Below are 13,829 nucleotides of genomic sequence, written 5' to 3' on the forward strand. Positions count from 1 at the left end.
GTTTCCACCACAGAAAAGGCAGTTCTGAGGCAGAAAGACTGGTTCCTCACTGGCCCAAAAGCTTGCTGGTCTTGAAGCAGGAACTGATTACATCAGAGGGGGGAGGTCGGGATAAAATTTGTCACCAGATAACGTTTTTCGAACAACAACAGTTTGGATAGCTACCATCTGCAGCGAGGAGTACTTCTTTACAAAAAATTAAATTAAATATTGGACATCAAAAGCATTCAGCAGCGGAACGCAGACACCACTGCTACACCAATGTAAATAACTGTTCCACTGTTACAGTTTATAGAACTTAGCTAGTTAAGCCACATTAAAAAGATCTTTCAAAATAGTGAAACCTACATTATCAGTATTCTTGAGCAGACGTTGTTTCTGGCAATTTTGTTGAGCAGTCTAATAACGTTGGATTGTATTACTTTGTATGTTTAAAGCTACACTATGTAACTTTTGGCCATCTAGCGGTTGAAACATAAAACTGCAGGTTACTTGCGGAGGAACATTGTTTTGGTAATTATGCGAGTTGGCCTTCGACTCTGCTCTTCTGTGTGGATTAATCTGATGGTTTGATTACCGCCGGTGTAACCATGGTTACAGGTGATCATCTTTCTAGAGCGAATGTCACTAACGACAACAAAACTCGCCCCCTCCCCTCAAAAACATATATAAATAAAAGGAAGAAAAAGATGGATATCCAAATATATGTCTTATGAGCAGGTAAGTAGCATATTTTCCGCTGTTGATTTGACTTAATGAAAACAGTTGTTTTAAAATAGATAGCATTACAAAAGTTAAGCAACGATGACATTAGACATAACGATTGCTAGTCATATTGGATCAAATCAAATGGTGGAAACTATTATAACTTAGCTAGCAGGCAAATAGACCAAGGTAGTAACTGGTTTAGAGCATTGTTACTACCATAATTGTAAAAGTTTCCACTGTCCTTCCTTCCTCAAATGAAATTGAAAACATTTAGAGTGGATAACACTATCTAACGAACTACTGTGCTAAGAGAGCTACCTGGCTAACTATCAGTCGAATAAAATATCTTACCTACTGTCTAGCAAAACAAAACTCCATATCTGGGTCAGTTTTAAATCCTTCAAGACCTCAGAGTTGTCACCACCTCTGAAAAGCCAATCCGATGTTGTTTCGTGTTTTATTACGGACTCTTGTCGTTTTCCCTTTTTGCGTTTACGTTTTCCCTAAAGTGACTTCACTTTAGAGCAGGCCATGCACACGACTGGTGACGGACTCCACCCTATTATCATAGATCCTCCCCCGAGTGATCTACACACAGTCCACCATTTTTTCCCACGCTGGAGCAGCTACAGTGAGAAGAATAATGTCTCAGCTTCGTAAGCGTCATAAGTGTTCTGTTGTAGGCTGTAAAAGTGAACATAAGAGTCTTCGTGTACTCCCAGCATCAGAGCCTCTGAAGACGCAGTGGACATGTTTTGTTTTTAAAGCAAATGTGCCCCAAAACATACCAAAACATGCAAATCATTTTACACCGGACTGCTTTGTGAATGAGGATCAATATTGTGAAGGTTGCACGGGAAAGGACGAGTCGGGAAACTCAGACACCGTCAAAGTAAGGCTTTTATTTTCTGCTCTCTGCGCAGCCTGTACACTCTCTCTAGTGTTTTCCTGGGTTCACTCAGAGAGCTTCATCAATAACAAAACTCTCCATAAACATAAACATCTTAAAAGACATGCAGCTTTTTGACATTCAGGACACACGCCAACACTGGCAGGATTTTCCAAATATTTGATTCTCAAGCATAGATCAGTACCAACTGTTCGTGTTCCAGCTTTAGTATCGCACTTATATTTAGTTAATGTTTGCAAATCGCCTTTCCAAATGTGCTTGTTAGCTGATTCCACGGCTAATGCAACTATCACGCACATATACACGCGCTGTAGTAGCTGGATCTTATTTTCTTTATTTACGGACATGACATAAACACGCACGGACGAATGACGTAAGTATGCAATTTCCTGCCAAATCCGTCCTGAGAGCTCTAAAATATAAATAATTATTATAGGCTTACCATAGTGAATCGGGGTAAGGCAGAAACATAGTTTAGAAGACGATTGTTGGTGTACTTGCTCATTAATGAAATTGTGTTCATTTCTAACAAACAAATCTTACATAGTGTAGCTTTAAATATGTCCTCAAAAACAGGAGTAGAAGCTGTACAAATATACTGTGTTGCACCATGTTTGTTTGTGGGCAGGTTAGGTAGTCACGTAAAACTACCACGTAGCCATGTCTCGAGTCAGTGGAAAAGCAGGCGGGTTTGCCATAGAATTCCCCTGGCCGAGAACCAGCCAAGCACAGGCTCCGGCACCATTTCGGTGGAAAACAGGTATACTAAAAATGACCTTTAAGCCAGTTGGTTAAATGTAATTGCAGAATTACTAAGAAAAGTGTTAGTTCCGAGAAAACATCTTCCATCATTTGTTTGCAGATGCCACATTTTTTTATTGCTTGTTTACTAACGCAATTAAAATGAATACATTGTTAATGTTGTTTAAGTACCTAAATACTTAAATGCAGTAAGTAATTACTGCATGTAAGGCCACTGTAGGTATACCAGGCATCGCTAAGCCTTAAATGGGTACCTTCATCTGAGCTACACAGTATGCACTTTATAAAATTGATTTTTAGTATAATTCACTTCATTTCTGCTCTGTTTTGTTATTTATGATATATGGGATATGATGTAATAAGGATATTTCTCTTTTTCATTATAATATTTTCACCTACACATCCATCTGTAACTGACTTTCTTCATTTCTGCCCTTTCATGAGCACAGAAGTTGACTTTGGAGACTTATTTGACTTTGCCTATGGGCCCGATTGAGTGATGCTATGAGCTTAGGCTAATATGAACTGTCAGGAACTTGATACATAATGTCACTGCTGGTTCAAGGGAGTCTCAGGCATGTTCAGAACTTACAGGACATTTCATTCAGCAGTTCATGCCCCCATTCTGACCTCAAAAGCCTTCTATGGTTTCTGTGGCAGCAGCCTCAGAACCACTATGGGAGATGACTCTTATTTTTCCACCCCATAATACATTGTGTTGAGAGGCAGTCAGCTGGTGAGCATGCATGAGCTGTAAAGCCTCTGCTGCTGTCTGCCTGTGAACAGACTTACCTGTGTTTGTGTTTTGAATGTATATGCAGATTGAGATGGTATTCTTCAGCAACAAGAACATGGCACTTTATTGCTGTTTTTACCACTATAAATTGCTTTACTTGGGTCTATAGCAGAAGATGTGCCTCACATCTTCAAGAACTGAGCCGGTTTTGAAAAGGACCTGCTCATTGCACTCATCTCTTGAAACATTGGTGGAATCATTGAGCTCTTATTTATCATCTTCCATGTTTTTTTTTTGTTTTTGTTTTTTTGTGTATGCATGTAGAACCCACTGTCTGGAGCCAGTCTGAGTCAGCTGGGATGGATTGGTTTGTTGGTTTGCTGGCAGTCTCATCGTTTTACCATTATTATTTTTTTTAATCCCCTTTTCTCCCCAATTTGGAATGCTTAATTCCCATTACTTAGTAGGTCATCGTGGTGGTGCGGTTACTCACCTCATAACATAAAATGTGGCAGAGGACAAGTCTCAGTTGCCTCCACTTCTGAGACTGTCAATCCGTGCACTTATCGCGTGGCACGTTGTGCATGACCGCGGAGACTCCCAGCATGTGGAGGCTCATGCTACTCTCCGCGATCCACGCACAACTTACCACATGCCCCATTGAGAGTGAGAACCACTAATCGCGACCACGAGGAGGTTACCCCATGTAACTCTACCCTCTCTAGCAACCGGGCCAATTTGGTTGCTTAGGAGACCTGGCTGTAGTCACTCAGCACACCCTGGATTCGAACTCGCGACTCCAGGGGTGGTAGTCAGCATCAGTACTCACTGAGCTACCTAGGCCCCCTAAAGTCTTACCATCATTTAACCATTTTTTCATCTTATGTTGAAGCAAATGGAGAACCACAAAACATCAAAGTGCCTGGAGAGGTCACTGTTGAAAAATTCTCCTTGCAGAAGTCTTGTGTTAGGTATCTTTAAATGGTGGAGAACAGTCAAAGGAGAGAACAAACCACATTTGTGCAAGATACTGCTGAGAGAACTGCTCCAAACCATAGATAATTTTGAAGGACCCTTGAACCAATAAGAGAATACTTTTCTTAGTTGCATCACAATGGATCTGCCATCTTCTTAATGGTTTTAATTGCAGTTTAGAGCTGTCTTTGCCAATCTCTGAGTATATATGACCTCCTCTTCTCATACTTCCTTTTATACAACGTAGTGAAAGTTCACACTCGATAAGGATGATTTCCAGTGTGTAATTCCCTTCAAAAAAAAAATCTCTGTTTTTCATTGGGATCACAGCCATTAATGAGGTGAAAGAAAAAAGAAAATGAGTGCACAGATGGCCGACCAGATGCACGGCTGGACTCAACCTTATTTTGTTGCAAGTCGGTTCATTTAGCCAGAGCCTGTAATTGAGTGAAAAACAGAGGGGATTTGCATCGGTTTGATGTTCTAAATGTTTATGTGTGTTTTCATGTCCTCTTGTGACCATTTGCCTTGGGACAGAGTTGTCACATGGACTGGTATCTGTGCTATGACCACCAGGCTTTGGATTGGGTGCTGACTTCAGCACTAATCAGGTTAAGTTGTTAACCTCATGAGTGAAATAGGTCAAAGGGAGACGAAGCTGGGAGAAAAAGAGAGAGATAGGCACATGAGAGACAGAAAGAGTGATGGCAAGGCGGTGGAAGCAGAGGACAGCATGAAAGGCCATGTGAAAGACGTGTGACTGAATGCCAGAAGAGGAGAGACTGGGAAATATCAGTATTGTCCTGCCTGTGGAAGAGGATTCCCTTTTGTTTTTCCTGTTTTTATACATGTTTTTGTTTGGACATATACAATACTTTATGGATATATCTGTGGTTCATAAGAATTGACTTTTACAAAAAGGATGGGTTCTGTTTTGCCAAGTATTTTTCTCCAAAGAGATTTTTGTCAAAGAGTCTCGTAAAGAGACACTTTTTTAGGTTGACTGATGGACGTTGAACCGGGACTAAATAGAATAAGCATGTAATAGTTTGATCACGCTTTATGTTTGATTACCAGAGGCCGGATGTTTCTCTTTTGACTGTAGTACCACGTTTATGCACAGAGGAACACATCAGCCCAAAAGCAAGGACTCCACCACTTCCAATGTCCCACACATAGGGTTTTGTTGTGTTTGGGAGCCCATTGGGAAGGACGTTACGTTTCAGGAAGACACACTAATTAGTCATTTCCTCCTTTGGGAATAAACATAAGAGTCTAGAGGGACTGGTCTCTAAGAGAAAGGACGTTCAGCTGCAACATTCAACAGCAGTATTGAAAACGAGACTTAGGGAATTTAAGGGAGGATTTGCGAATGATCAGGTGTTGGATCAGTTCTTCAATCCAGTACAAGGACCTGAAAAGAGCAAAACTTTAGTCAAGACCATTCTGGATGTCACAACAGTTTGTATATTCTCTTTCTCTTCGTTGTTTGCTATTATTCATGAATATGTGTATGTATTAAAATTCTCCGTTGAGGTTTGGAGTAAACAGATCAGTGTCATCAGCACTTTGTGTAATCTCCGGATTTGCGTAGCTCTTCACCCGATTGCCTGCTGGAGATTCCCTACTCCTCCCCCACCACTACTGGCAATCTGGGCAAACCCCCCAGCGTTCGTCACGCGAATGATCACGGCCCAGTTACCACAGAGACCCAGCTGACAGGCGCTACATCGGTGGACAGTTCAGCAGCCTCTGACCTGCTGATCTATGTTCCCCAGCCAGCCGTGAGTTCAGGAAGTCAAGATGAAGTGGCTGTAACCAGGTCTCAAGGTAACGCAGGTGGGCAGGCAGGCCGTGGGGCCATGGCCCCGCTTTGGAGATACATGCTGTCCAAAAGCAGCCCCCTGTACCGTGACTCGCTCTTCTCCTTCTCTCTGTGGGAATGGCAGGTGCAGAAGAGAGAGTTGGCCGTTCTCAAGAAGCAGACAGAAAGGGAAAAAAGAGCCCTGCACAGGCAGTTGGAGAAGTAAGAATTGCAAAATGTCTTTTAAAGGTGCTGGTTTCACAATCTGTAGGAAGACAATCTGTATCACCTAAGAAAGTTGCTTTTATGTTCCACTGTGTATGAAGAAATAGTGTAGGAGAAAGATAAACAGTTTACTTGGTTCCTCAATGTGTATGATAAATCATCTGTGACATTGATGGATCTATGTATTTTGTTTATTATTTATTTTAAGATATACAGTGAGGTTCAAAAGTCTGAGACCACATGTGAAAATACTTCTGTTTTCCATTATTTCTAATTTTATACAAAAAGTTCTGTTGTAATTATTATTATTACAATGACAATTTGAGTGAAAAGATTAATTGAAAAATGTACTGTAAATTACATGAATTTCAAAATATCTTTGGTATGTCCTCTTTTTGCTTTAATGACAGTATGCACTCGAGCTGGCATGGACAAAACCTGATGATCCATGTCATCCCAGCATCTTTTGTGTTTTATGTGCCTTAGGTATAAAGACGCTTACAGTGTATAATCAATGCCAAAAATTTGCTTAAATTTGATTAGTGATCTAGAAATACTGCACAAACTTAACTCTCATATGCCTACATTTATTTATTTATTTATTTATTTATTTTTTAATCCCAAAGGTTCCCAGATTTTTTTAATGTGGTTTAAAAAAGAAAAGTGGACTTTTGGCCCCAGTGTAGTTAATGTTGTTGTTAAATCTTGGTGCATATGTCTGTGAGTGCATCTAATTGATAATAAAATGATCTGGAGAAAGAGCACATGTGAGGGACATGACGCAGGCACTAGTGGGACTGTGTGAGTGTGTGTGTGTGTGTGTTTTGGCCTCTGCTCAGACAAAACAAAAACAGGTCCTAATTAATCCAGCATGGAATGAATTGTGGGTACAAAATTAGCCTAATGCACTGCATGCTGGACACATTTGGCACATGCCAAACACAGAGTATTTGCATTTATAACCCAATTTGGATACAGGTGCAGGAAAAGTTTACAATCAGGTTGAGTACATACTGTATACTATGAGAATTACCCTTGTTAGGTAGTGTTCATATTCTGACAATAGATTTATAATCATACATATCCTTTGTTTGCAGATTGTGGTCATTGTTTACGTTTGGTGACTAAATGTCTCTTGATTTAGGAACATGTTAAGTGTTTTCTGTTTACATTAATGGTAATTAACGGCTTCACGATTCACTTTTCAGGTGCACAATATGTTCATGAAACTAAAAACCTGTCTCTCTAATCTTTCTCTCTTACACACACACACATATATATACATATATTGTGAAATACTGTGGTCCCTTATTAGTATCCCATGGCAGATAAATTGTGATTAGTTTCAATGTAATGCTTACAGTGCTAAATGTCATCTGTCCTTTCATCTGTCCTGTCCCATCATCTTCGCAGGCTGAGTAAGGAGCTACAACAGAAAAACAAACTCATCGAGTCGCTATGTTCTAAACTCGACCAGCAACAACCACGATCAGAAACACCTGCTAGCAGCCAGGCGCTGTCAGAGGCCACAGACCAATCAGATAGGACTTCTTTTATGTCGGATGACCCTGGCTCAAACATTGAGGATCTGGAGATTTGCTCGGAACTGGATGCTGCCAGTGAATATGACAGAGAGGACGCTACAAGAAGTGTCACAGGTTTATAACCACCAAATAAACATATACATATACTAGAGCTGTTGAAATTAATGTGTTAATGCATGCGATTAATTTATTCACTTGTGTTCACTTTGTGAACACGTTGTGTTGCGCTTCTGTCTTACCGGAAAATTCGGGTAAAGTATCATTATGTGGAAAGTGCTGGCGCTTAAAGCAAAACAAGATATTTTTTGCGAGCGCTTTTCATGTGGAGTTCAAAGTGTTGTGAATCATGTAAATGGAGCTTCATGATTGCTGTAGCAAATGGATAGCCATGTGTGATGAGGAGGAGGGCGTGGCCGGGCCGTGAGGACGCACGCCTGCAGCTGAATCATCCTAATCAGCCGGGAGGTGGATAAGGGCGAGCCGGAGACACTAGTGAGGGAGAGAGAGAGAGAGCACAAGCTGTGTGTGTGTGCGCGTATTTGTTTGTTTTGCAGTTTATGTTTGAGTTCAGTTTGTTATTAAAGTTTTACGTTGACTGTTCCTCTGGTTCCTGCCTCCTCCTTGCCCATCGTAAGAACCTCGTTACATCAATGTGGCAAATCAGGTTCTCAATGTGGAAAGGAGGAAGCAGGGACTGGGTGAACAATCCACGTCAGACATTTAATAAACACTTTTCAGTATATAACAAAACAAAAACACGTACTGCTTTTCAGCCAGCTACGTATAAACATAAAGACACACACACACACACAGACAGGATTCGTGCATCTCTCTCTCTCTCTTCCTCTCTGGCATCTCCGGCTCGTCCTTATCCCTCTCCCGGCTGATTAGGGTGATTCAGCGCCAGGCATGCATCCTCACGGCCCGGCCACAGCCTCCTCCTTGTCACACTCGTCTCTCTCTCTCACTGGCGTCTCTGGCTCGTCCTTATCCCCATCCCGGCTGAGTAGGATGGTTCAGCGCTGGACGTGCGTCCTCGAGGCCCAGCCACGCCCTCCTCCTCGTCACACACATCTCTCTCTCTCTCTCTCGAACTGCAGCTCCGGCTCCACACTATCCTTCTCCCAGCTGATTGTGATCATTCTCCCCCAGCCTTCCCTCATCACTCGGCTCCACCGTTTTCCGAACCATGATTACTGTGATAATATGGAGGATGAGGGTTTAAGAGATTTAATGCCCATTGCAATTCATACGCAAACTACGGGGACTAGTTCTTTCAATTAGTCAACCCCCAACTTACACTTTGGTAAATGTTTAATGTTACTTTAATTGGTGCAATTTAGTGCATTCCTGTCTTTATGCTGTAAAATGCTTTGGAAACTAAATTAAGTATTTATAGAGTCAAATTTCAGCAATAAATCGCGATTAACTATGAAAATCAAGCGATTAATCACGATTAAATATTTTAATCAACTGACAGCACTAATATATACACATGCATATGTACACAGTTTATTTTCAGAATTGTGTGCTTTGTGTGAACACATTCAGATCATTCATCCTTTTATTCTCCATCTATTTGTTTTTCAGACTCACAAAGTCATAGAGGCCCAGCCTCATTACGTCCATCCAACCCTCCATCCGTTACATCCTCTCTCAGCAATCAGTCCTCCAACACCTCTCCCAGCATACACTGTACACCTCACAGACCACTGAAAACCCAAGCACAGACAGGTAGGAAGAAAGTGTGAGGCACCACATCATAGTTCAGTCAGTAGTTTACACAGATATGAAGCATTTCTCATAACAATGTTGAAATTCTGTCATAATTTACTCCCTCATGTTTTGCCATTTTTGTAGTAGTCCATATGACTTTTAAAAATAACAACATATAGAACAATATGAGGGTAAGTAATTAATGTCAGAATTTTCTCATTTACATTTTCTAAATGAATGTTACATGAATAGAAATTATTATTATTTTATTTATTTTTTTTAGCTGTTTTTAGGCATTTATGTCTTACCCAATTAAATATCTGTGGCTCTTTCTCTATGTTTCCTCCCATCAGGCCTCTCTGCTGGTCCTCTGTCCAGCTCCCTTTCCTTCTCCACCTCCCCCCACTGTCTCCTCAACCCCTTATCTCAAATGTCCACTCAACCTGTGTTTGATTCTCAAGCTCATCCCTTGAGAACCCGTCACCACTATGGTGGGGGATTCTCAGTGGCAGAGGTTCACCAAGAGCTTCAAATGCTCCAGAGACAGCTGGGAAACAGTGAGCGTGCATTTGAGTGTGAACCACTGAGTGACTAAAACTAATTCTGTCATTGAAACGTTGTACTACAGGCAACATTGTAACCATTATTTGGAATAATGCTGTTGCAGATAGTAAACTATATTGGCTTAATTGAAATATTTTTGTAAAGCAAACCTCAGAAGTTATGAATGCATTATACAATCACTGAATATAGATATTTGTAACAGCGTAAAAGGGAAAGGAGGAGGCGAGAACCGGCTTGACAGTATGAATAATAATTTAATGATAAATTAAAACATAAAGACAAAACATAAACACATACAGGACAGCTGCCTGTAGCTCTCTCTCTCCCAAACTTTCATCCCTCTCATCGGCTTGATTAGCCTGATTAGGGGCCGGGCGTGCGTCATCACATACCGGCCCCGCCCTCCTCCTTGCCACAATATTTTATCCCTAATATATGTAACTCCTTTATGTGCATAATGCTGAGGTTGTATTGAGGTGCTGAAGTGATTTGGAAATTCACATTTTGAATGTGACTGTGTGGTGTGTTTTTAACCAGAGATGAGCTTCAATTTTCAGTCTCAATCATCTGTTTCAATGACACCTAATGGCAAAGGAATTGTTGCAGGAAAAAATTTCAAATTTGTGATAAATTAAGATAAAACTCTTGAATTGTTAAAGTGTAAATCTGGTCAAAAGTATACGTTTTCGCTTTAAATATTGGACTAAATATTTGGTCAATATTGTAATATTTGGTAGAATTGATCAGTCATTTTAATTTCATTGATCAGAATTTTATTTTACACACCTAGATTTTCATAGGTTACTGAGTGAACATTCTTTGACTTGCATTTGCATCTTCAACCCCTCCAACATGTACTTTGCCTTCCTACATCCTTTTTTTTTTTTTTTTTTTAAACAGCATTTAGATCTATACTCTTCAGTTTCTATACTCTCACTTTTACACTCTTTTCATTAATATATGTTTTTCTTATCCCTATATAGGCTACCATGGTCCTCAAGCCCAACCTCTGCCTGGATTTCCACTGGGCTCCCACACTCAGCCAGATCATAGCGGCTTACACCCACTATCCCATCATGCCTTTGAACAGTCAATTCTAAGCAGCCATCACACTAGTCCTGCTATGAAATCAGGGGCGAGCATCCTGGAGAGCAGTGCAATGTGGGATATTACGTGTGGCCCGAAACCGTTAAGACCAGGCACTTATGGAGATGTGTGCTCTGGTTCTTCAGGATATAAGTCAGGCCATACAGGTACTGCACTCTGGATTCCTCAGGCTTGATTGTAAAACTGAATGATTGTTGTCAATAGTCTAATACAGTGTATGAACTTGCCTTCAAGTTGCTTTGGAATGTAAAGCAAATGCTATATATGGCAATTTGTTTTAGATTACTTAGTTTGGTGTAGAGTGTACAAATATGTATATATGATGTAAGTTTTGGTAATCCTCTTCTCCTGTTCTTTTAATACTGTACTGTAGGTGCCGACTTGATGGAGGAGCACCTTAGGGAGATTCGGACTCTCAGACAGCGTCTAGAAGACTCTATCCGGACCAACGACCGTCTGAGAAAACAGCTGGAGGAGAGACTGGCCTCTTCTGCACGAAATGGAGGTAAGAGACTCTTATGTATAAAAAATATAACTAGTCAGTGTTTATGTGTAGTTTACCTGAAATACTGTACTTTGGGAAAGTTGTCCTGCAGCGTGGCATGTTTTTTATTATTTTTGTTATTATACATGCAGTTTTTATTACCTCATATTAATTGAGAAACTTAATGTAATATTTCTGTTTTTAAAAATAATGTTACAGCGCAGGACCATTTTAAATAGTGAAGGCAAAAAGGTGTTAAAAATTATGAAAAAATAAATAAAAAATGGTGACCAAAAATATACACTTTCACTTGTACATTCATATACATTTCAGCCTAAAATGTCAGCTTCTCTTATGCAATAAACTGTAATATTTTTACTCGTATACTGTATATTTTTGCTTGTATACAATATATTTTTATGTTTTTTTTAATTATCATTAAAAGTTTAAAATTGATCTTAACCTTCTCTTACAATTCACTAGCTGGTGGAGCACCCACTAACATCTACATCCAGGGGCTTGATTCAGTCGGTAAGCTGTCCAGTGAGATTCGAGTGCTGAAAGAGGACAATCACGCCCTACAGAACCAACTCCAGCAGGTCAGGACAGGTAAGGACATAGTCTTGTGTTCATAAGGAACTTTAGCAGCAGTACTATACACCAATGATCATGTATAGTTTCCCTTTGATATCGCCATGAGCCCTGAGAAGTTTTCCATCCATCTGCAGATGGCAGTAAAGAGAGAGATCGGCTGAGAGAGGCGGTTCTGTCTGGGCATGGCCAGTTGAAGCAGGCTGAGCTAGAGGCGGACAGGTGGGCGGATCAGTGCAGAAGACTGCAGGCTAAAATCAGAGACCAGGATCAGGCAATACTGCAGCTCAAACAAGAGAAACAGAATAGCCTGGACAACAACACCAGGTACAGTGTGACTCTACAATGTGTGTTTGTGCCGTCTCGAAAACAATGTTAACAATGAATTATGGCAGACAGTATTGAACAATGTATATGTTAATGTGTCTGTAACAGGCTACAGCATGAAGTAAGTGTTCTCCAGCAGCAGTTGAGTGAGAGTCAGCGACTAGTACACACTCTGCAGTGTGAACTACAAGTGTACCAGAGAGTCTGTGGTACTACTGAGAGCAGCAAAGGTAAGAAAGAAACACATCAACGATACAACAGGATACAAAATGATAATTAGGCTTGATGCACTTATATTTTGCTCTCTTCTCTCTTAGGCTCAGGGTTGAGTTTGACCTTCGACCTGCAAGAGTCTAACATACATTTGTTGGAGCAGCAGTTGAGAGAGAGGCTGGACCAGTGTATGCCCCGGTCCTCAGCCAGGAAACAGCTCTTCCATGGTGAGACAACTAATTATCATATAATCAGAAGTTTCTCATGACTTTCAAACACAAAATCGCTTTTCATTGATGTAAGAAAAAGCATGGATTAACTGTGCTGTACCTTCAACTGTTTCACATTAATTGAAAAACATAAGGGGCATATGAACAATCGGAAAAGTGAGGGGCATTATAAACCTTATCAGCTTGGCTCATGAATATTAATTAGGTGACAACATTCCATCAGTAATCCTGATTTGCTGAAAGGTATCCATTGTAGGATTACCGCTTACTGCTTGCATGTTCAATCAGTCCACTGCCAGTGCAACCGGTTGGCAGAGACTTCAGCTTCATTTTAAAGCTGTTGTTTTATCAGCGGGCTATTAATTGTCTCTGCATCGTGGCCAATCAAAAGGAAATTCTTGAAATACATACAGTATATCCGGTAGTTACAACAGTTGCAACGCCCCTGCAAATTTTTTATATCTGGTCTTTTTATCTTTTATAGAACAGTCTCCATCTCCTCCAGTTCGAGATACAGGGTTCTCCAGCCCTGCTTCACCAGCCGTGGAACTAGTTGACCAGAAGTCTTTTGCTAACGGTAAGACTCTTATATAAAACACTGCAACTAAGTGGCCACAGTAGCAGAAAAACCTTGGCACTTAATCAAGTTCAAGCGACAGAAAACTGTTTAATCAATATGTGCCACATAAAACCATGCACCTCTAATGTAAACATTCATATCTCTTGATTAGACTCATCTAAGCCTGGCTCTGAAGGTCTAGATGGTGAGGCCCCTGACGGCTCCTTTGCCTGCAGAACTGGACGTCATGTGATTGGCCATGTGGATGATTTCAGTGCTCTACAGCAGCAGCTACTGGAAGGGAAGGTGGTTATCCACAAGATGGAGGCAGCACTGCAATCCAGCACAGAACATGACCTACCGGAGGTCAGTAT

General features: G+C 40.7%; 1 protein-coding gene across 6 annotated transcripts in view; it reads left to right on the forward strand.

The window, feature by feature from the left end:
- The window catches only part of LOC127456722 (myomegalin-like), an 88,823-nt gene that overhangs the window by 66,345 nt on the left and 8,649 nt on the right, over positions 1-13,829 (forward strand). For 5 of the 6 annotated variants that reach the window (XM_051725250.1, XM_051725245.1, XM_051725248.1 and 2 more), the window contains 11 exons: positions 7,534-7,778; positions 9,255-9,398; positions 9,734-9,937; positions 10,928-11,197; positions 11,425-11,556; positions 12,019-12,144; positions 12,264-12,453; positions 12,562-12,683; positions 12,771-12,893; positions 13,381-13,473; positions 13,628-13,821. In XM_051725250.1, the coding sequence (XP_051581210.1) occupies positions 7,534-7,778; positions 9,255-9,398; positions 9,734-9,937; positions 10,928-11,197; positions 11,425-11,556; positions 12,019-12,144; positions 12,264-12,453; positions 12,562-12,683; positions 12,771-12,893; positions 13,381-13,473; positions 13,628-13,821 (1,843 nt within the window). The remainder of the gene's footprint in view (positions 1-7,533; positions 7,779-9,254; positions 9,399-9,733; positions 9,938-10,927; positions 11,198-11,424; positions 11,557-12,018; positions 12,145-12,263; positions 12,454-12,561; positions 12,684-12,770; positions 12,894-13,380; positions 13,474-13,627; positions 13,822-13,829) is intronic. The other variant, XM_051725249.1, reaches the window with a different exon arrangement.

The sequence above is a fragment of the Myxocyprinus asiaticus genome, chromosome 19 (genome assembly GCF_019703515.2).
Source record: "Myxocyprinus asiaticus isolate MX2 ecotype Aquarium Trade chromosome 19, UBuf_Myxa_2, whole genome shotgun sequence".
Classification (NCBI taxonomy): domain Eukaryota; kingdom Metazoa; phylum Chordata; class Actinopteri; order Cypriniformes; family Catostomidae; genus Myxocyprinus; species Myxocyprinus asiaticus.